Raw genomic sequence first — 22,544 nt, forward strand, 5'->3', positions numbered from 1 at the left:
AGAAAAATACAGTACATATTTTCAAAAGTGTAGCCAGTTGGACGTGCGGTTAGTATCGCCTAGCTATGCGCTTGCATTCGGAAGATGGTGGGTTCAAATCCCACCGCCGGCAAACGTTAAGATGGTTTTCCGTAGTTTCCCCATTTTTACACCAGGAAATCCTTGGACTGTACCTTAATTAAGGCCATGGCTGCTACCTTCCTAATCCAGGACCTTTCCCATCCTGCGTCGCCGGAAACCTTCGATGTATTAGAGTGACTAGCATTTTTTTTCTATGAAAGTAGTTCATAGTATGAAGACCAGATGGCAGCAGCGAACAATGAATGCTGTTTCTGCTGTCTTACCATCACATACTACATAGATGCAGCAGAAGTGGTGACTCTAATGTATCGATTCAGTAACGTGAACGGAAACAAATGAATCGATTCAGTAAAATGAATCAAATGTCCCATCACTACAGTAAAACCTCGTTAATTCGAAGTCGTTGGGAGTCAAAAATCAGACTTTGAATTACGTGATTTCGAATTAACCGCCAATTCGCAATTCAGAAGTACCAACCCTCGCTGCGTTACAAAATATTCTTAGGCCCGTTACTGCATGCAGTTAACCTTGATTCACAGTTTATACCTTTCAAATGCCATGAAAAAAGAACTATTTCCAAAATGTATCCAAGAAGGTGCATTTACAGTATTCAAATAATGCACTTGGATATCTCACTGGCAGACATAACCTCACGCAATGAAAGAAAGAAAAAAAAAAGCACGATTCAAAGACGAGAAATCTATGCTGGCTCCCATGTGCAAGTACTTTATTCATTAAATTACTATACTGTAAGCATTTTAGATGCCTTGTATTTACACAGAAAGTGCCCGATGTCCTTAAAAATCGAACTTTCCTATGACTATCCTTGTACGATTTCCCGCCATGGCACTTCTCTTGTACTTCAGAAATGTAAACACTTGCCGCGTCACAATGTATTCTAAGACTCATTAATACATGCAATCACCTCGATTCACGGTTTAAACTTTTCAAATGCCATGCGAAAAAACTATTTCCAACATGTATCCAACAAGGTGCATTTACATAACCTCACGCAACGAAAGAAAAATATCACACAATTCAAAGACGAGGATAAATTATGCTGGTTCCCCTGTGCAAATGCATTATTTTTTGGATTTCTGTACTGTTTGCATTTTTAGATGCTTTGTACTGGCATGGAAAGTGCCCGACGCCCATAACATTGTGGCTTATCGATCTTTCCTTTGATGAGGGGATAAAGTTTTTCGCTTCCATGTGCATTGCAATGCACTACAATGACCCCCATCCCTCACACTTGTACGATTCCCCGGCTGGCACTTTCTCCTTTAAAACCATATGATCGTTTGGGCTCGCATTAAAATAAAGCAATGCAGTTTCATCGGCAATGACAATATTGTTCGGTGCCTACGAATTTATTATATGAGCCACGTTTTTTTTCGTCAACCTTCGGCATCGCCAGTCTTCGCGGATTCTGTTTTCCCGCACACTGCCTGTTGCGTGATATTATGGTGTTCCTTAAGAGTTTGAATACAAAAGAATTCCGATTTCATTCAACTTAGTACTCATGAAGCGCACTGTAGATTCACCGAAGTGAGTGTATATGCGGAAAGCTACGGTACCTCTCCACGTTCCGGAACTCGCGTTCTATTATGACGCGGATAAATTTAGAGTTCAATTTACTCTGTAACATACTACTGTTTTAAAATGTAAAGACAGTTTCGAATTAAAAGTCTAAATTTCGGTGATGGCGCCGACATTGTACTTCGAATTACGAATTATCCGTATTTCGAATTAAACAATTTAAATAACATGCAAAACTGTATCTCATGTTTCTGGGAACGAGGCCTTCTTCGAATTAGGCGGGATTTTTAATTAACCGATTTGGAATTATCGAGGTTCTACTGTACTGTGGACACTCCCGAATGATGTGGTTCATTGTCTGTTCTTGAGCTCCACAGTCGCAAGCAGGTGAATCTAGCCATTCCCATTTGTGCAGCGTTGCTTTGCACCTACCATGACCAGTTAGTTAGTACATAAGAGCCTAATTTTTAGGTGAAATAAAACAGTTGATATCAGTGTTAAAACTGACACAATTTCTGTAGGCATTTCATGAAATAAATTGTTATAGTGATCAATGTTTCTTGTGAAATCTTGTGTATAGTATAGGGTAAATCTAATTTTGTGATGGGTTTTAAAGAGAATTCTCAAATTGCGTCCTAGTTGTAAATGTTAGAACAACCAAGTATATACATAATGTTACAATGATGATGATGATATAATAATAATAATAATAATAATAATAATAATAATAATAATAATAATAATAATAATAATAATGGCTGAGGTAGCAGGTAGGTTCCCTCTTCGGAGGCAGCCTTGCCCAGGGAGTGGCGCCCCTGCCTATGTGTGTCTCGGAGCACACTGACCTGGTGTGTATCATCTGGTAAGGGTCCCAGCTCAGGGTTACAAGTGAAGACCTCAACGGCAATGAAGGCATAGATGAAGATCATCAGTATGGCGGAACTGGCGGAAGAGGCATCCTTGCTTTTTGGGATAGTAATAAAAATCCTGTTTAAAATCCAGGTGTGTCTGAGTGGTATCCACCGGCTTCCTGTATGCGTCTGACACCTTGTGGTAATACCAGGTTCCATGAACTAACAGTCCCTGGTTCTAAGCACCCAGCACTGCTGGATCTCCCATTACAAGCCAAACATGATTTGTGAGCGTGGTGACAACATAACGCCAGGTGGTATCCAATCCACCTGTCGCATTGAAACGGCAACCAGGCTTTCGGATTCTGGGGAGCCAACCAAGAAAATAGTGATCAGAGTCTATGTTTGCTCCTCTTCTGACTTGTACGTCATATATTTCTTTCTGTAGCAGATAGCTACATAATCAACCAAGAAAATTACTAAATTTAGTCACATAAATTGATTGGCAAAAAATTCTTATCCCTGCCCTGCAGGAAACTCGATTTACTGATGATGCCAAGGAACTCATCGTAATTCAAGAGTAAAACAGACCAAAAGATTCTAAATAGGACCCGTTTATTTGGTATGAGCTTCGTAGTACAAAAAAGTATACTGAACTTGATCTAAGAAGTTCACTCCATCAACAATCGCCTAATGACCATCAGGATTCAGTGTGCCAATAAAAAATATACATTAACAAATGCACACGCCCCTATGAATATAGACAACAAGAACAACCCTCAAAACGTGGACAGATTTCGGAACAAACTTGAAAAGGTAATGTCAGAAATTCCAAACGATGACTTCAAAATTCTCTTAAACGATTTCAGTGCACAAATCGGCTGAGAAAAGGAACATAGGAAAACCGTCAGACTCTGCCCGGTGCACAAATTTACCAACAAAAAAGGTTCAAGACTCATGTCAACAGTGCAACCTTAAAATCATGTCCACATCCCTCAGGAAGCATCCCAAGAAGCAAAAAAACCTGGAGGTCCCCCATTGAATCCATTGGCGAATTTCAGATTGATTATGTAGCTATCTGCCACAGAAAGAAGTATACGATGTACAAGTCAGAAGAGGAGCAAACATAGACTCTGATCACTATCTGACGAGAGTTAAAGTAAAACTTGCTCCAAGAAAATACCACCCCAAGAAAACCCAACAACAGAAATTTGACATAAGAAGGATTCCTGTTACCGATCTAAAAGAATGGGAAAACATGGGAAGAATTCCGCACCAGAATCATACAGAAGGCACGAGAAATGGTACCTGTAAAAAGGAATACAAAACACCCCTGGTGGAACTCCACATGCGACCAAGCCCTAGAGATAAGAAAATCTGCATTTCAGAAATACAAAAGTAGAAAATCCGAGAAAACTCAACGAGAATTTTGTGAGGCCAGAAAACGGGTATCCAAAACCATTACATGTAGCTAATCTCATTTTTAGGCCCGTATTGAACTATGCTATGATATATTAACAATTTGTTGGTTATTTTGATCCACCTTTTCAATACAAATTACAGTTTGTGTTGTTAAGTTGCAATTTTATTTATTTATATCGTGTCAGAAGCATACATAAGTTTAAAATTAAAGATAAGGAAAAACATAAAACATAATATAAATACTCCAATGGCGAAGAGCCACATTAAACTATGTGAGCCCAAAACCTTGCAACATCAAGTGCATTTGGCTTCGCTTTAAGCAGGTCTTCTGTTGTGCAGCTGAATGGGCATGAACTGCATTGCAGCAAATGGGCTGTGGTCTGCTCTTCTCCACATACACACAAGGTACTGTTCACTTCGAAACCCCATTTCCTCTGGTTTAACCTGCACCACGTAACACCAGAGCGCAGTCTTTTCAGTGCTCTCCAATTCACCCAATCTGTGACATGGCCAGGAGGGAGTTCCTCTTTTGGGGTCATCCATTGACTGATCCTCGTATGTTGACTCCTGACGCGCCATTCTTGAATTCTTGCTTGCTGCGCTGTTCCTGCAAGTGTTTCGGTTACTCTCAAGAAGCTTTTCCTAGACTTAAGTCACTGGCGTGGTGGCTCATATCCAAACAAAGGGTGGGCTTTCGATGTCAACACCTTTCTCTTTTCTTTCTTGGCTGCCACTTCACGGCGAATATCGGGAGGTGCTATCCCTGCAAGGCAATACACTTTTTCCAAAGGTGTAGGTCTCAAACATCCAGTAATAATGCGGCAGGTTTCGTTGAGTGCTACATCAACTGCTTTGGTATGGCAAGATTTGTACCACACCGGGCATGCGTATTCAGCTGCGGAATAGCAGAGCGAAAGGGCAGATGTCCTCACTGTGTCTGGTTGTGCTCCCCAAGATGTTCCAGTTAGCTTCTGCACAATATTGTTTCTAGCAGCCACTTTCTGCTTGATGTTCAAACAATGTTTCCTGTAGGTTAAGGCACGATCCAAAGTGACTCCGAGGTACTTCGGGGTAGGATTGTGTTGTAATGCTATGCCTTGCCAAGTGACCTTCAGAGTTCGGGAAGCTTCTCTGTTGTTTAGATGGAAAACACAGGTTTGCGTCTTAGTTGGGTTTGGTGTTAGTTGATTCTTCTTGTAATAGCCAGCAAGAGTGTCTAGAGCTGTGGACAATGTTTGTTCAATCGCCTCGAAGTTATCCCCCTGAGATGTGATGACACAATCATCAGCATAGATGAAACTATTCGTCCCGGCAGGAAGATGCTGATCATTTGTGTAAATATTGAAAAGCATTGGTGCCAACACGCTTCCCTGAGGTAGTCCGTTCTTCTGTATCCTCCACCTGCTTCTTTTCCCCTGGAACTCAACGAAGAAACTTCGATTTTGAAGTAGGTTTCTAATGGCACAAGTCAGATGGAAGTCCTTTGTCATGCTGTATACCTTTCCAAGGAGAATTCGGTGATTAACAGTATCATATGCTGCCGAGAGATCTATAAATGCAGCTCCTGTGATTTTCTGGCTTTCAAAGCCATCTTCTATGTGTTCACTTAATTTCAACACCTGCGATGTGCAGCTTTTCCCTCTCCTGAATCCAGCTTGCTGTGGAATCAGAAGTGGCTCGATTTTATCAGTCAACCTATTGAGGATTAGTCTCTCCAGAATCTTAAAAAGATGGCATAATAAGGAGATTGGCCTGTAGCTCCTAGGGTCATTTTTATCTTTGCCTGGTTTTAGAATGGCTATGACCGAGCTCGATAGCTGCAGTCGCTTAAGTGCGGCCAGTATCCAGTATTCGGGAGATAGTAGGTTCGAACCGCACTGTCGGCAGCCCTGAAAATGGTTTTCCGTGGTTTCCCATTTTCACACCAGGCAAATGCTGGGGCTGTACCTTAATTAAGGCCACGGCCGCTTCCTTCCCACTCCTAGCCCTTTCCTGTCCCATCGTCGCCGTAAGACCTATCTGTGTCGGTGCGACGTAAAACAACTAGCAAAAAAAAAAAAAAGAATGGCTATGACCCTAGTCTTCCTCCATATTTTAGGTATCATGGAAGACTGAATGCAGTTATTCATGAGTTCTAGCAACCAGTACTTCGCAGTAGGACCAGTTCTTAATTTGTTCCATTCGAAGGTCGAGTCCTGCTGACTTCCCAATCTTACACTTACTGAGAGCTAATTCCAGTTCAGTTAGTGTGAAATGCTTAGATAACTCATTGCTCTCGTCTGGTTGTCTGACTATAGGATTCTTCCCTGCTTTCATGGAAAGCTTTGGTTTTCCATTAAGCAAACGTTGGTGTGCTATTTGATCTGCACTCACATTGACGTGTGTGTTACCTTGCGTAGGATCATTGCTCAAGCGTTTTAAAAGTATCTAAGCTTCTTGACTGCTCCTACCCATATCGACTTCAGATATCAACTTCATCCATGTCTCCTTCTTTGCCTGTGAGATAGAGGTAAGAACACTTTGTGCTGCTTGAATTGTTTGCTCACTAAATGGATCTTCTTCGTGAAGCCTGTAGTAATCATGCAGCAGAGCAGTTGTTTCACGAGTTATACCTTGACGGTAGCGTGTCCTGCAGCCTCTGGGAATTGATGCCCGTGAACAGAACTTCACGATATCAATGAATTTAATATATAAGTAATAATAATAACAACGTAAACGTTTCCACCTTTTCAATACTACAATATATTCACAAAATTACAAATTACACGGTACTAGTTTCGACCCATCTAGGGGTCATCATCAGCCGTATTGGAGCAAAGATCATTTGTGGCGAAATCCTAAGAAAATGTTATTTTAAAGAATAACAAGTGAAATGAGATGTTATGGTAATAGTTAATAATACAAGGAATATACATACTAAGAGGTTTTTAACAAAGAATAAAGTATAAATGGGGTGTTGTAAAAATTATAATCATGGAAATCAGTAAGTTCTTGTATTGAAATGAAATATGGCTTAGGAAGAGGGCTTAAGGTGGGGCTGAAGGGTGCGGGAGAAAGTGTAACTGTCTTGGAAAAGTACCTTTGATTAAATTTAGGATTGAGTTTAGGTTGGCTGCATTATTGTTTCTGAGGAAAGTGATAAATAGATCGAAGAGTATGTTGGGTTTCTCTGAGATTTCATTGAGATTGTGACTGGCATTAAAGTATTGGTCTAGGTGAATGTAGTAATTTTCCATTATGTTGAGTATAGGGCCCTTGTTTGCTAATACGAGGATGTCCATGTCTTGTTCAATACACCTAGACCAATACTTTAATGCCAGTCACAATTTCAATGAAATCTCAGAGAAACCCAACATACTCTTCGATCTATTTATCACTTTCCTCAGAAACAATAATGCAGCCAACCTAAACTCAATCCTAAATTTAATCAAAGGTACTTTTCCAAGACAGTTACACTTTCTCCCGAACCTTCAGCCCCACCTTAAGCCCTCTTCCTAAGCCATATTTCATTTCAATACAAGAACTCACTGATTTCCATGATTATAATTTTTACAACACCCCATTTATACTTTATTCTTTGTTAAAAACCTCTTAGTATGTATATTCCTTGTATTATTAACTATTACCATAACATCTCATTTCACTTGTTATTCTTTAAAATAACATTTTCTTAGGATTTCGCCACAAATGATCTTTGCTCCAATACGGCTGATGATGACCCCTAGATGGGTCGAAACTAGTACCGTGTAATTTGTAATTTTGTGAATATATTGTAGTATTGAAAAGGTGGAAACGTTTACGTTGTTATTATTATTACTTATATATTATTCTCAGTTCAATACGGACCAAAAACATGAAATTCATAACCATCAATCAATGAATTTGTCATAATCTTGGGGTATAGGGGAGACAGTTTTTATCCTCTCATCCAACATACTGGAAAACCTTTTCCAGTCAGCCTTTCGAAAGTTATATCTCCGTCTGAATCGAACTTCCTGTGGTCTTATGGATGAAGAGAGGTGACATATTAGTGGCCGGTGTTGTGTTCTTGGGATTGGTGAACCCATTTCTTTAGAACATTGCTGCACAAAGCAGTTGCTCACAAAGAGAAGATCTGGGTTATACCCTCGGTGCCATCTTCCACTGTTGGAGGAGGGAAGCTTACTGTCATGAATAAGGGAAAGCTCCTGAGTTTCAGCCCATGCAATGACGATCTCTCCATTCTCATCTTCTTGAGCATTTCCCCAGACGTGACTACGGCTGTTAGTCACCGGTTACTATTGACTTTGTTTGATTACCAAAATTTGCAGGTGGTGAGAAAGAGAACTTTTCATTTGGAGGCTTGTACACAGATGTAATGGTCATGTTGCTTAACTCCACGGTGATTATTTCGATGGTAATTCTAAATTCCCATGGAGGGAATTAGATATTTTTCCACCAATAGAGCATATCACAAATCAGATCAAAAATTAGATGTTGGTTTTTCAGGCGTTTGCTCTATTAACCAGCATTTCGTCTTAGGTCTGACACTAGACTCGTCAGAGTGGGATGTGTCAGACCCTACCCACTGATGCTGGGGTGTATGCAGGTGAACTTATCAGAAGCCTCTTATGTGGCACAGTCTGATAACTGCATACGGGAGATAAAACTCCACAATGGAATTAATGCCCGCCTAGCAATTCCAAATGGTAATTCTAAATTCCCATGGAGGGAATTAGATATTTTTCCACCAATAGAGCATATAAAAAATCAGATCAAAAATTAGATGTTGGCTTTTCAGACTGTGCCACATAAGAGGCTTCTGATAAGTTCACCTGCATACACCCCAGCATCAGTGGGTAGGGTCTGACACATCCCACTCTGACGAGTCTAGTGTCAGACCTAAGACGAAATGCTGGTTAATAGAGCAAACGCCTGAAAAGCCAACATCTAATTTTTGATCTGATTATTTCGATGTCGTTATCTTCAGTATGATGAGTACTGATGATCTGGATGTCTGGCTTTACAAATACAGCACTACCATATTTCGCATGATGCCTTTCTGCAACTAAAATCATTCCTGAAATCTTTGGACGTTTCTGATGTTCATCCCTATGCGTTTCCTGAATGCACAAGACGTCACATTTCTGATCTTGGCATAGTTTTTTCAAGAGTTCCTCTTTGGCAGCTGACATGCCTTCAATATTTATGGATATTATTGTCATGGATGGCTCTGAAAAGAGCCGTTTCTTAAAATACATTTTAAGATTGATTAGTTCTGCTTCTGGTGTGAGAGAATCAGCCGTCTAGGAAGAGTCCTAGTCCGTTGCCCAGGAGACACCCGGATGTATAACAATATCACATGCAAATACACCCTACTGCAATGTTACAACACTAATTTACCGGGACATGTTTCGCTTTTATTCATAAGCATCATCAGCCTATACAATTGTCTCAAGGTTTGTCATATTTGTATTGTTGTTACAAATTTCATTACATTGAATGTAAATCTAATTTCAGTGATAACAATATTTAAAACACAAGAATAATATACCGTATTTCACGGCATAGATTCACAATTAAGTATTTAATTTATTTTCCACGTAGTTGATACAATGATTGCTTAAGGCAATTTTTAATGGTCAAAAGTGGTACATGTTTCGTATATTATCAACATCTTCAGCCACATAACACTCTTTAGATGAAAAATATATAACATTGTGAATCTATTGAAGTGCGATACGGACCATGAAGCTGATTTTATGTAATTTCACGGCATAATCGTCGCCACCGCGTAATCGTCGCATCCTTTATTTTCAATACAAAAATCGGACTTTAAACCTTTAATTACATACCGTATTTCACGGCATAATCGTCGCACTTTTTATACCAAAATTTTCGAAAAAAATTGTAGGGTGCGACCATTATACGATGAATATTTAATACCAGTATTTGTATTACTCAAAAAATGTATTTATAACTAAATTGTATTTGATACAAATTTAAGATGCACGTAATACTCGCGTTTATACATCAAAATAATTAAAATAGTCTAAAACAAAATTCATAATTTATCGCAACAATTCGGCGAACGTTTTTCCAACCTGAAAATAAAAATGAACGTATTAAGTTAATTTGTCATTAATTTGAGTATTAAAGTTAAAATATTACACTTGCAAAATTATCGCTTTGTTGTGAAATGCGGACTTACCGGTACGCAATTTATTCCAAATCTTCGGTGTTGCTATCGCAGGTTTCGCTATCTGATGCGCCGTCCTCGCCTCTGTTAATACCAGTATCAGATTCTTCGTCTCCCTGCCACACTGCGTCATCTTCGGAACCGTCTAGTGCATTCGAAATCCCAGTCCTTTTGAAGCTCTTGGAGACTAGTTCAGGTGGTATAAGATCCCAACTCTTCTTCACCCACGAGCATAACAAGTCCAAGGGTGGACACCTGATATTTCCGGCGGGCGTCAATTGCTCATCGCCGCTCATCATCCACTCGTAAAATCGACGTAAGTGGTCTTTAAAGGGTTTATTAACACATACGTCTAGTGGCTGCAAAGCAGATGTTAGGCCTCCAGGAATGACTATCTGTCGTGTCTTATTTGTAGTGAGAATTTGCTTCACTTCGTTCACGAGGTGACCTCGGAAACTATCTAAAACAAGCAGAGCTGGTTGTTTTAGTAGTGCACCAGGTCTTCTATTCCACACAGTTTTAACTCAGTCCAGCATGAGTTCTACGTCCATCCAACCCTTTGGTTGCATTCGTACATGAATTCCACGGAGAAACTGTATATTCTTAGGCATCGTTTTCCTCTTGAAAATGATGTAAGGCGGCAACTTTCTCCCGTCAGCTGTAATGGCTAGCATTGCCGTGCATCGCAACTTCTCACCACCGCTGGTTTTCATTAATACACTCCGTGATCCTTTTAGCGCAATAGTGCTGTTGCGAGGCATATCAAAAAAGATTGGAGTCTGATCGACATTACCGATTTGAGAAAGCAAGTACGAAGTTTCCTTGCGCAAACGTATGACAAATCGGTGAAAATTTACAATCTTGTCCGTGTAATCAGCAGGCAACTTTTGGCTTAGTGTTGTTCTCCTTCGCACTGACAGATTGTGTCGTCGCATGAACCCCTTAATCCACCCACGAGTCGCCTTAAACTGAGTTACCGGTATGTTGTGTTTGCGCGCTACCTCCTGTCCCTTAATTTGTAACATTTCATATGATACACTGCAGCCATTGTTACGTATTTCACTGACATACCTAAACACTTCTTCGTCAATTATAGGAAACTTCCCTGTTTTAGGACCTCTAAACGCGCGTCTAGAAGGGTTTGTGCTTTTTAGCTTGTTTTTTACTTTCCGCCAGTCACGCACCAACTTTTCACTCACAGAAAATTTTCTTTCTGCAGCTCTGTTCCCGTGCTGTTCAGCGAAGGCAATTACGCTTAGCTTGAAGCCCGCAGAATAGTTTCTATATTTACCCATAATTGCTTATAAATGCTTCACACGTTAATGTTTTGCGATATAAATGACTTTCCGTAATTGTTCACTATTAAAACAAATTATTTCTGCAAACACCCAAAACACAAATTAAAAACTTAAATTCTCACGCACACATGCCTACAGTAATCACGTAAATCTGAAACAAATAAATGCATCTGTGATCTGTCCATTCCAGAGCAGCCAATACTGTTAGGCAGCAAGGAAGCATGCAACAATTTATCAGTTTAGCTCGTTGGTTGCGACACACTACTGTGCTTACATAAAATCAGCTTCATGGTCCGTATCGCACTTCAATAGATTCACAATTAAGTATTTATTTATTTTCCACCTAGTCGATACAATGATTGCTTAAGGCAATTTTTAATGGTCAAAAGCTCGCAAACCGGAGCTCTAGCTAGCGCGGTGTAGATCTACTGTATAGTTGTTGACTGTATTCCGAGACGTCAGTAACAAACATTCATTTTTTTCAATTTCTTTTAAACATACGGTAATTAGGTTAATATTTCTTCCCAGTTATTGATGATTTTACATTACATTACTGACGAGTTTATAAAATAAAACTAATAGCATTGGATAATAATTATCTTGACTGCTTGGATAAAAGTTTTCATCCCATGCCCGGACACTTATGACGTAGTAGTAAGATAAGAGTCTAGCGATGACAACTGAGACATCGTAAATAATTCGGCTGAATAATTCCGTGGAAATCTGCGTTATCGTCTTGGATTTCACTTCGTGCGCAATAACACAGGAGCCGGCCCCATGGTGTAGGGGTAGCGTGCTTGCCTCTTACACGGAGGCCTCGGGTTCAATTCACGGCCGGGTCAGGAAATTTTACCTGTATCTGAGGGCTGGTTCGAGGTCCATTCAACCTACCTAGCCGGTATTTCCTGGCGACGTTGCCGATGAGCGATAACTTACAGCCTTACGTATTTCAAATGGGAACTCATAATATGTAGGTGGTGAATAAATAGTACACTGTCTCGTGACCACGTTGTCAAACTGCCGATAGTCTACCGGTAAGCCATGCGTCGTACATATACCGGTATTATTGATTTATACGTTGTGCAACATGTCGCAAACGTGACTGTGTTGCCAAATTGCCCATAAACCATACACGTATTTAAATTGCGCATTCATGTGCAACTTACGTTGCAGTTCCATTTACCTTTTAACCAGATTAGTGAACAAAATTTGGACGTGCGACGATTATGTAATTAAAGGTTTAAAGTCCGATTTTTGTATTCAAAATAAAGGATGCGACGATTACGCGGTGGCGACGATTATGCCGTGAAATACGGTAATCGTCGCACGTCCAAATTTTGTTCACTAATCTGGTTAAAAGGTAAATGGAACTGCAACGTAAGTTGCACATGAATGCGCAATTTAAATACGTGTATGGTTTATGGGCAATTTGGCAACACAGTCACGTTTGCGACATGTTGCACAACATACAAATAAATAATACCGGTATATGTACGACGCATGGCTTACCGGTAGACTATCGGCAGTTTGACAACGTGGTCGCGAGACAGTGCACTATTTATTCACCACCTACATATTATGCTTACCGGTAGGCTATCGGCAGTTTGACAACGTGGTCGCGAGACAGTGTACTATTTATTCACCACCTACATATTATGAGTTCCCATTTGAAATACGTAAGGCTGTAAGTTATCGCTTATCGGCAACGTCGCCAGGAAATACCGGCTAGGTAGGTTGAATGGACCTCAGATACAGGTAAAATTCCCTGACCCGGCCGTGAATTGAACCCGAGGCCTCCGTGTAAGAGGCAAGCACGCTACCCCTACACCATGGGGCCGGCTCCTGTGTTATTGCGCACGAAGTGAAATCCAAGACGATAACGCAGATTTCCACGGAATTATTCAGCCGAATTATTTACGATGTCTCAGTTGTCATCGCTAGACTCTTATCTTACTACTACGTCATAAGTGTCCGGGCATGGGATGAAAACTTTTATCCAAGCAGTCAAGATAATTATTATCCAATGCTATTAAAGTTTTATTTTATAAACTCGTCAGTAATGTAATGTAAAATCATCAATAACTGGGAAGAAATATTAACCTAATTACCGTATGTTTAAAAGAAATTGAAAAAAATGAATGTTTGTTACTGACGTCTCGGAATACAGTCAACTATACAGTAGATCTACACCGCGCTAGCTAGAGCTCCGGTTTGCGAGCTTTGCGCAAGCGCAGTAGTGTGTCGCAACCAACGAGCTAAACTGATAAATTGTTGCATGCTTCCTTGCTGCCTAACAGTATTGGCTGCTCTGGAATGGACAGATCACAGATGCATTTATTTGTTTCAGATTTACGTGATTACTGTAGACATGTGTGCGTGAGAATTTGTTTTTAATTTGTGTTTTGGGTGTTTGCAGAAATAATTTGTTTTAATAGTGAACAATTACGGAAAGTCATTTATATCGCAAAACATTAACGTGTGAAGCATTTATAAGCAATTATGGGTAAATATAGAAACTATTCTGCGGGCTTCAAGCTAAGCGTAATTGCCTTCGCTGAACAGCACGGGAACAGAGCTGCAGAAAGAAAATTTTCTGTGAGTGAAAAGTTGGTGCGTGACTGGCGGAAAGTAAAAAACAAGCTAAAAAGCACAAACCCTTCTAGACGCGCGTTTAGAGGTCCTAAAACAGGGAAGTTTCCTATAATTGACGAAGAAGTGTTTAGGTACGTCAGTGAAATACGTAACAATGGCTGCAGTGTATCATATGAAATGTTACAAATTAAGGGACAGGAGGTAGCGCGCAAACACAACATACCGGTAACTCAGTTTAAGGCGACTCGTGGGTGGATTAAGGGGTTCATGCGACGACACAATCTGTCAGTGCGAAGGAGAACAACACTAAGCCAAAAGTTGCCTGCTGATTACACGGACAAGATTGTAAATTTTCACCGATTTGTCATACGTTTGCGCAAGGAAACTTCGTACTTGCTTTCTCAAATCGGTAATGCCGATCAGACTCCAATCTTTTTTGATATGCCTCGCAACAGCACTATTGCGCTAAAAGGATCACGGAGTGTATTAATGAAAACCAGCGGTAGTGAGAAGTTGCGATGCACGGCAATGCTAGCCATTACAGCTGACGGGAGAAAGTTGCCGCCTTACAACATTTTCAAGAGGAAAACGATGCCAAAGAATATACAGTTTCCCCGTGGAATTCATGTACGAGTGCAACCAAAGGGTTTAATGGACGTAGAACTCATGCTGGACTGGGTTAAAACTGTGTGGAGTAGAAGACCTGGTGCACTACTAAAACAACCAGCTCTGCTTGTTTTAGATAGTTTCCGAGGTCACCTCGTGAACGAAGTGAAGCAAATTCTCACTACAAATAAGACACGACAGATAGTCATTCCTGGTGGCCTAACATCTGCTTTGCAGCCACTAGACGTATGTGTTAATAAACCCTTTAAAGACCACTTACGTCGATTTTACAACGAGTGGATGATGAGCGGCGATGAGCAATTGACGCCCGCCGGAAATATCAGGTGTTCACCCTTGGACTTGTTATGCTCGTGGGTGAAGAAGAGTTGGGATCTTATACCACCTGAACTAGTCTCCAAGAGCTTCAAAAGGACTGGGATTTCGAATGCACTAGACGGTTCCGAAGATGACGCAGTGTGGCAGGGAGACGAAGAATCTGATACTGGTATTAACAGAGGCGAGGACGGCGCATCAGATAGCGAAACCTGCGATAGCAACACCGAAGATTTGGAATAAACTGCGTACCGGTAAGTCCGCATTTCACAACAAAGCGATAATTTTTTGCAAGTGTAATATTTTAACTTTAATACTCAAATTAATGACATATTAACTTAATACGTTCATTTTTATTTTCAGGTTGGAAAAACGTTCGCCGAATTGTTGCGAAAAATTATGAATTTTGTTTTAGACTATTTTAATTATTTTGATGTATAAACACGAGTATTACGTGCATCTTAAATTTGTATCCAATACAATTTAGTTATAAATACATTTTTTGAGTAATACAAATACTGGTATTAAATATTCATCGTATAATGGTCGCACCCTACAATTTTTTTCGAAAATTTTGGTATAAAAAGTGCGACGATTATGCCGTGAAATACGGTACACATTAAAAATTATGAAAATATGATTTGCAATGTTAAAATGGAGTAACTCTTAATTCTAAAACACATTGACGTCCAAAACACAGTTTTTACAATTTGAAAATTTGGCTAAAAATTTTTTGCAATGTTAAAATTGATTCAACTATAATTTTGGTATTAAAATTTGAGCTATTTATGTTCCGTGCTTGCCTTACCTTTCATCTAAGTATAAAATACCTATTGATCGGTGGATTGTCACAGGCCTGCTTTTCGGAGCAAGAGGCACCCTCCCTAGTCAGACATCGAACTTCCTACAAAATTTGAAAGTTCCATTTCGCGAGTTAGAAAAAATAGTAATACAGATACTGAGGGACTCGCTGCAAATCATTCATTTCCACCTATACCTGAGAACGTGAGTTACATTCCTCCCCCACTAACCATGGAAAAAAAGAAGATAACAGCATTAACGTTTAAATGTTCATCTTTTGATATTTTTAAACCATTGAAATTGAAAATGTATTCCGGATCCAAATGGTCACCCTCATTGGAGGATGGATGATTTATTTCTTTAATAAATCTCTCTCTCCTATAGGAGCTATAGTTCCTGAAGTGCGTTGGTTTCTAGAAAACAGTAACATTTCAGTATTGAGAATTTTAGTTAAGAATTGTGCTCTCTAAATAATGTTATTTAAAAAGACTGTAATTTTGCATTATGCGTGATTAGTCTTGATGATAATCTAGAATTGAAGTCTTGGGTTCGTTGGAAAATGGCTTCTAGATTGGATGAAGCTTGCTGCTGCAGTTTGGCAATTTGATCAGAGGAAATATTGACATATTTAATTCTTGTTTGTAGTGGCCAGACTCTCCGTTGGAAGTTGATTGTTTTTATGTAAGTTATGGTTAAAAGGGGCTTCAATCCAAATTTTGAGTATCTGATTATGTTTCTTTCAATTTATAGAATGGAAGAAGCATCCCTTTGTCTGCTGCTACAGAATCTTGTGGACCTTATTGCGTTACTGTGACTATTGTCTGTTGTGGCTCTACTCTTTAATAGTTGTATGCAAATTCCACGTGGTGGTTAAGTGTAAGAGAGGGCCTAAGAGCCTTAACTTTGCCACTGACCAAGGCACTAATAAATACATACGATGAATAAATGAATGCCTTGGAAAATTTTGCTAATTTTGCATATTGTGGTATATACTATTCATAATTTTCTGTTTATCCTTTACAGAAACGATTGCTTTGCCCCAAACTATTGTCCCATTCCAAATCGTTTGTTTCAAGGTGAGAAATTGGTTTCTGTAGGTCATGTCCATAATTTTGCTTAATGCTTGCCAAATTCCTAGAAAAATTGCTGGGAACCTCTTCTTAAATAATGCTGTATTTATAGAAGACATTTCACTGCTGTCAAATGTGGAAAGAATGTATTTCACAGTTGTGTGGTTTTCATATTAATACTCGACTGCCTTGAGCTATGTACAGTATGCGAAACTTTTTTTGAGCCCTGTGCTCCATAGTGCAGAATGGGAACTCGGGCTCAAGAAAAGGTTTGCATACTATATGTTGTCCAGTATTTGCTGGTTGAGGACAATCAAGAAGCAAACGTACGAATTCTTAACATTTTCGTACTCCTAGTGGAGCTTTGATGATTATTAATTCATTTTATAACTTCCCTAATTATAAGGTTGCCACTAGAACAAAGTATACTTCATTTCTCCCATACAAAAGCTACCATCACTGTTTAACAGGTTATTAACAAATGCTATGTAGTGTCCCCTTCTCCGGGGTCGCTCAGTCGGCGGAGCGAGAGTCCCAAAAGGGTGGACTGTTCGCAGGGCCGATTTGCTATTATGGGACTGACCTTCAGAAAATTTCTATTTACAGGGCCATTGGTGACTGGATAGGAGACATAATGTGAAATAAAAATCAGAACAAAATAACTATATCATTTATTAAAATATAAAAACAAAACTCAGTCTGGACAAAGCACCAAAAGGAAAAAATTTGTTTTAACCTCTCTTCAACATAATTCAATTGCTTGATCTTCTCATTTACAAATAACTATAAGTCCTTGACATGCTTTGTCGCTTCATGGGATTCAGTAATATCTCCAATGAACTCCAACCGAAGCAATTCTCTGTAACATTGATTGATCGTGCAGTTAGTGATACCGTCGTACTAACATCAACGAAACAATGCCACATTGAACATGAAAATAACTATTTCTCATTACTGTTTTAATCTTCACAAATTCTCATTAAATAATTTTTACTTTAACACATCTGTGACAAATTTTCTATTTAAATTGTATTGGCATACTTGGAAAAAATTCTCTTGAGAGATTACTTCGTCATTTCTGAAAAATCCTTCCTTACTCATTTTTTCCACACCACTGAGAATTTCTTTACAACTTATTCTCAAGGAATTCTATTCAAATTATTTTTGTGAAATATTTTAAAAGTTTAGAAATTTTATACAATTTTGAGAAATTCCTTTGAGAAATTCTTTTAAAAATTCTTTGGCGCATTTCTCCCCTCTCGCAGACTTCGCTCGATTGTATTCCTTTATAAATTATATCAACAATTTCTATCTGACTAGTATTCTATGGATGGATAGAGCATCACGTAATACCATGCGTAATCAACAGCAACAACATCGTCGACCAATAAATCACATAAAAATATGAAAAGAATAAGCATTCCTGAAAAGACATGAATAATATTCACGAATAACTCAATCACACCAGTTGTTTATAGCCACATTTACCATACAGCTGAACTTGTCATATTTTATTACCATCATCATCATTTATTATTATATTCTCCTCTTAAATTTTATTGAAGACCCTTATAGCATGAATCGATCATAATCAGAAGTCACTAAGACTGTTGTTACAAGACGACATAGGATGACTAAGTTAATCTCGAAGAAATAATTATCACCACCATCATCAGATGGATGCGTCTGTGAGCCCCAGGAAAGGCTAATAATAAGCAAGTCGTACGTTATACAATATCGGTTGTTGAGCGAAAGAATGAACTATTATTAGTCCCTAAATATTATCAAATCACTATAAATCACTATCATCACTATAATTCACCATAATCATTATGACTGACATGCACCCTAGTGGTCCCATATATTCAATTTCATCGTAAAATCTACCATTATAACGCCGTACATTTTTATTCTTAACAACCAGTCCAATACCCGACTTTCATTATTATTATTATAATGAATTATTTTTATTCCTCCTATTATGGCTCCTAGAAACTTCTCGATGAGCTGCTCCTAGTACACGTCAATTACCATCCCTTCCGATATCAATTATATCACATAAACTAATAGTTCATTAAGACTTCGATTTACTGGTATTTACTCAAATTTAATTTCATCCTCCTCGTCGTGATTATTATGACCACATTTTAATATTATTATTATTCTTATTTTTAGGTCTTAATCCCCCATAATTCCTTTTGAGGATCGTAATTGTACATGACCTCATGTAACTCATTGACAACTGGGATTACTTATCTTCGAATCAGAAACACAAACATTGTTTTAAGGAAATGCAAAGATTGAAAATGTAGAAACCATAAATTAAAGAATACATGAATACTCCACCATCACCATTTAAATACAACATTTCCCAAAAGAAACTACACTGCTCTAAGCAAGAATACAATCTACTATTCATCTACCGAAAGAGAAGACATTTTACAATGGTACTTAAGCTTCCGATGGAAATCCTTGGCGTCGGGATGCAACTATGGGCGTCAGCGTCCTCTTCTTGCTCTACGGAGGCTCATAGATGTACAAGGTCATCGCGCTGGCATGCACACTTTGGCTTAACCCATGATGACTACGGCTATGAACAGCAGCGTTGTATTATTCCCACAACGTTCCAGAAAATTCCAGGATTTTCCTCGCGTTCGTTGCATGCTGTCGGTTCCTCTTCACAATGGTAGCTGAAACTAAAATTTTGCGTAAGAAAAGTGGTTTCACACTAGTTGTATTCTATTAAATTATTTATGACACTTAACTGGCACAATGGTGTACGATCAGGTTCAGTTGTACCCCAAGCTTCAAATTCCGAGCACATTCACAAGATTACAGTGATTCTTGAAACTGACGGAACATTATTACTAGTATTTTGACGTTCTATAGGCCTGGTTTCCTTTCGAATATTCGCTCTATATAGCTCAATTCCCTTACAATATCCAAAGAGACACTCCACAAATTTCCACTGCAACACTCGGCTTAAGTGAGCGCACGAACTGTCTGTGGTTTCTCAAGTTCCACCCGGTGAATCGTGTGGGTATAACACTTCGCTCTACACCGAAGTAGACTGAAGAAAATTTGAATTAGCACTCAAATTATATAGTGGCTGTGCCATACAAGAAATAGGCAGACAATAACCATATCTGCGAACGTTTATCTTCTTGCTAGATGGTTGAAATTATACGATGTTCCTCCTGAAGACTGTCTTACTTAACTTCTCCTCAGAGACTCTTCCGTTTGATTCTCTCGTAGAAACTATACTGTTCTCTTCAGATTTTCCTTAGAGACTTCTCGAATTCTTTCTAGAATAATCTCAAGACCTTCCAGCACCTTCCTCGATGTTCATTGGCTGTCACCCTCCTTGTGACGTAATTCGTCCTTCACACCGGCAAGCAGATGTATCCAGAGTATCCTTCCCCTCCCGGCGGTCGGCTCGCTAAGTGACGTAATGCGTGACGTGGCGGCCTTCACCAGCCTGGTGACATAACATGTCCGCCTGCAGCGGCACGGCACGGTAACAGCTGATGTATGCTTGCTTGTAACCCAATGTTCCGTTAACAAAAATTACTCCAGCTTCCCCAAATTCAATCAGGCACCATTTAGACGGGTACAGTAGTAAATCATATGAGCATGGACAATGAAATGTCTTTCACATACAGTACAAAAAGGAATTAACAAGCAAAAATTTCATTGACTGTATAAATGGTTTCTTAAAATTAATATTGAATCATGCATGGCAGCTACTGCTGTGTTTGTCAACAGATATTTTTTTAAACCTAATGAAGTCCAGAACTGCGATAAGAATTTAGGAATTGTTCCCTGGGCTTCCACCATCAAGCCTATGACTGATATACTTTGTAGTCCATATTTTTCTTTATAATACGAGACTGTAGGTTCGTGAATGCTCTTCTCTAAATCCACTTCTTTCGGTTGACCAGAATGCAATTCAAATAGCACCGTTGGGTCAATGATCATTCCGTTTTTGTTTTCTGGTTTGAAGGCAGTTATATATATTCGTCTGGTACTTCCAATGCTGCCAATCCAGACACTTCCTCGTAGAACATATAGCTTCGTTCATTGAGGGCACCGGCCATCATGTGTCGAATCTTGTAGTGTCGACTATTCCTTAAAATATCTCTGAACGGAGATTACGTTTGGTTTCAATTTGACATTATTGTGAAGATTTTGCTTTATTTCTTCAGCAACTTCGTAAAATATGAGCATTGCAAGTATGAGCTGCACAATTTTAATTTCACCATCATTTTCATTCCATCATTCACCACCTCAGTGCAGGCCACATTCACATCAGTTAGTAGTTGGGAATTGTGACCAGCAATGATGAATATGCATGATCAAAGTAGTACGAGATCTAGTGTACACTCCAATTGAAAAGATATCTGTACTGTCTTAACAATTAACTGTTACATGAAATGTCTTGACACAAGGTGGATCTCATAAGAAATGTTAGTGGTCTGAAAAACAGGTACTTTAATTATATAACTGCTATTATGTGCTTATCCACAATGAAATTGTGATCAATTTTCTGCATTCAAGATGGCAATATTGCGACCTTTGTGCTTTTTTGTTATGGTTTCTTGGTATAAGTTTCATAAGACAAAATAATATTTACATCACAAGCACAGTCCGGCTCCATGGCTAAATGGTTAGTGTCCTGGCCTTTGGTCACATGGGTCCCGGGTTCGAATTCCGACAGGGTCAGGAATTTTTACCATCATTGGTAATTCTGCTGGCACAGGGGCTCGGTGTATGTGTCGTCTTCATCATCCTTATCACGACGCGCATGTCGCCCACGACCTGCACTTGGCGAGCCGAATATCTCCTCGGACACTCGGCATAAAAAGCTATACGCCATTTCATCACAAGCACAAAATAACTTCATAAAATAGACTTAACCAATTGTTGCAATGCACCTTTAGCAACAGCCTAGACTTTACAGAGCTTTGGTAATGTTGAGAGTTACTGTGCGCAAGTAAAAGTTTCGTGGGACCACTTCTTGTTCTACTCAATAATTTTACTAAGCCATTTTAGGATTTAATTATTACACATTTGACGTTTTTATGTTTCAGCTACAGAAAGCTGTGGGCCCGGAGATAACGAAAACTGATCTGGTCCCAGCATTTCAATTACTTTTGAAAGACACAGAGGCAGAGGTGCGTGCTGCAGCTGCTCACAAGGTACGAGACTTCTGCCAGAATCTTGATTCTTATCAACAAGAGAATATCATCATGACCAGCATCCTTCCGTATGTGAAAGATTTGGTTGCTGACCCAAATCAACATGTCAAGTCAGCTTTGGCTTCAGTTATCATGGGATTGAGTCCGATATTGGGGAAGCATAAGTAAGTTGATCAATTGAATTCGTAGTAGTCAGCATTTTCAGTACATGTAAAATATACCAAGGGCACTTCAGGTTATTTGTCTGTGTTACGATATCACTGTGTGGTATTCATCTGTTTTTAATATAATGCTAAATTGACTCTCTCTGAATTTATTCTCCTTTTCTTTTTCAAAATAAATATTTGTTTTTGTTTTCACAAAAAAAATTTGTAAAAATTATTGTAATTCATTGAAGAAATATTCTTCTGTGGATCGTCATAATTAATGCAAAGGTGGGAAAATTTAAGAAATTTATTCTTTCCCTTGCTAACTTTTAATGTTTGAAATTCCCAGGGAATACAAATCACAAACATTTCAGTATAATTGCAGTATAATTTCCTGCATTGAGAAAATATGTCTGATTAATGAACTTT

General features: G+C 39.0%; 1 protein-coding gene across 5 annotated transcripts in view; it reads left to right on the plus strand.

Moving 5' to 3' along the window:
• The window catches only part of Pp2A-29B (Protein phosphatase PP2A regulatory subunit A), a 177,085-nt gene that overhangs the window by 66,790 nt on the left and 87,751 nt on the right, over positions 1 to 22,544 (plus strand). For all 5 annotated transcript variants that reach the window (XM_067153738.2, XM_067153736.2, XM_067153739.2 and 2 more), the window contains one exon: positions 21,862 to 22,133. In XM_067153738.2, coding sequence (XP_067009839.1) covers positions 21,862 to 22,133 — 272 coding nt within the window. The remainder of the gene's footprint in view (positions 1 to 21,861; positions 22,134 to 22,544) is intronic.

This window comes from Anabrus simplex, chromosome 9 (assembly GCF_040414725.1).
Source record: "Anabrus simplex isolate iqAnaSimp1 chromosome 9, ASM4041472v1, whole genome shotgun sequence".
NCBI classification, from domain to species: Eukaryota; Metazoa; Arthropoda; class Insecta; order Orthoptera; family Tettigoniidae; genus Anabrus; species Anabrus simplex.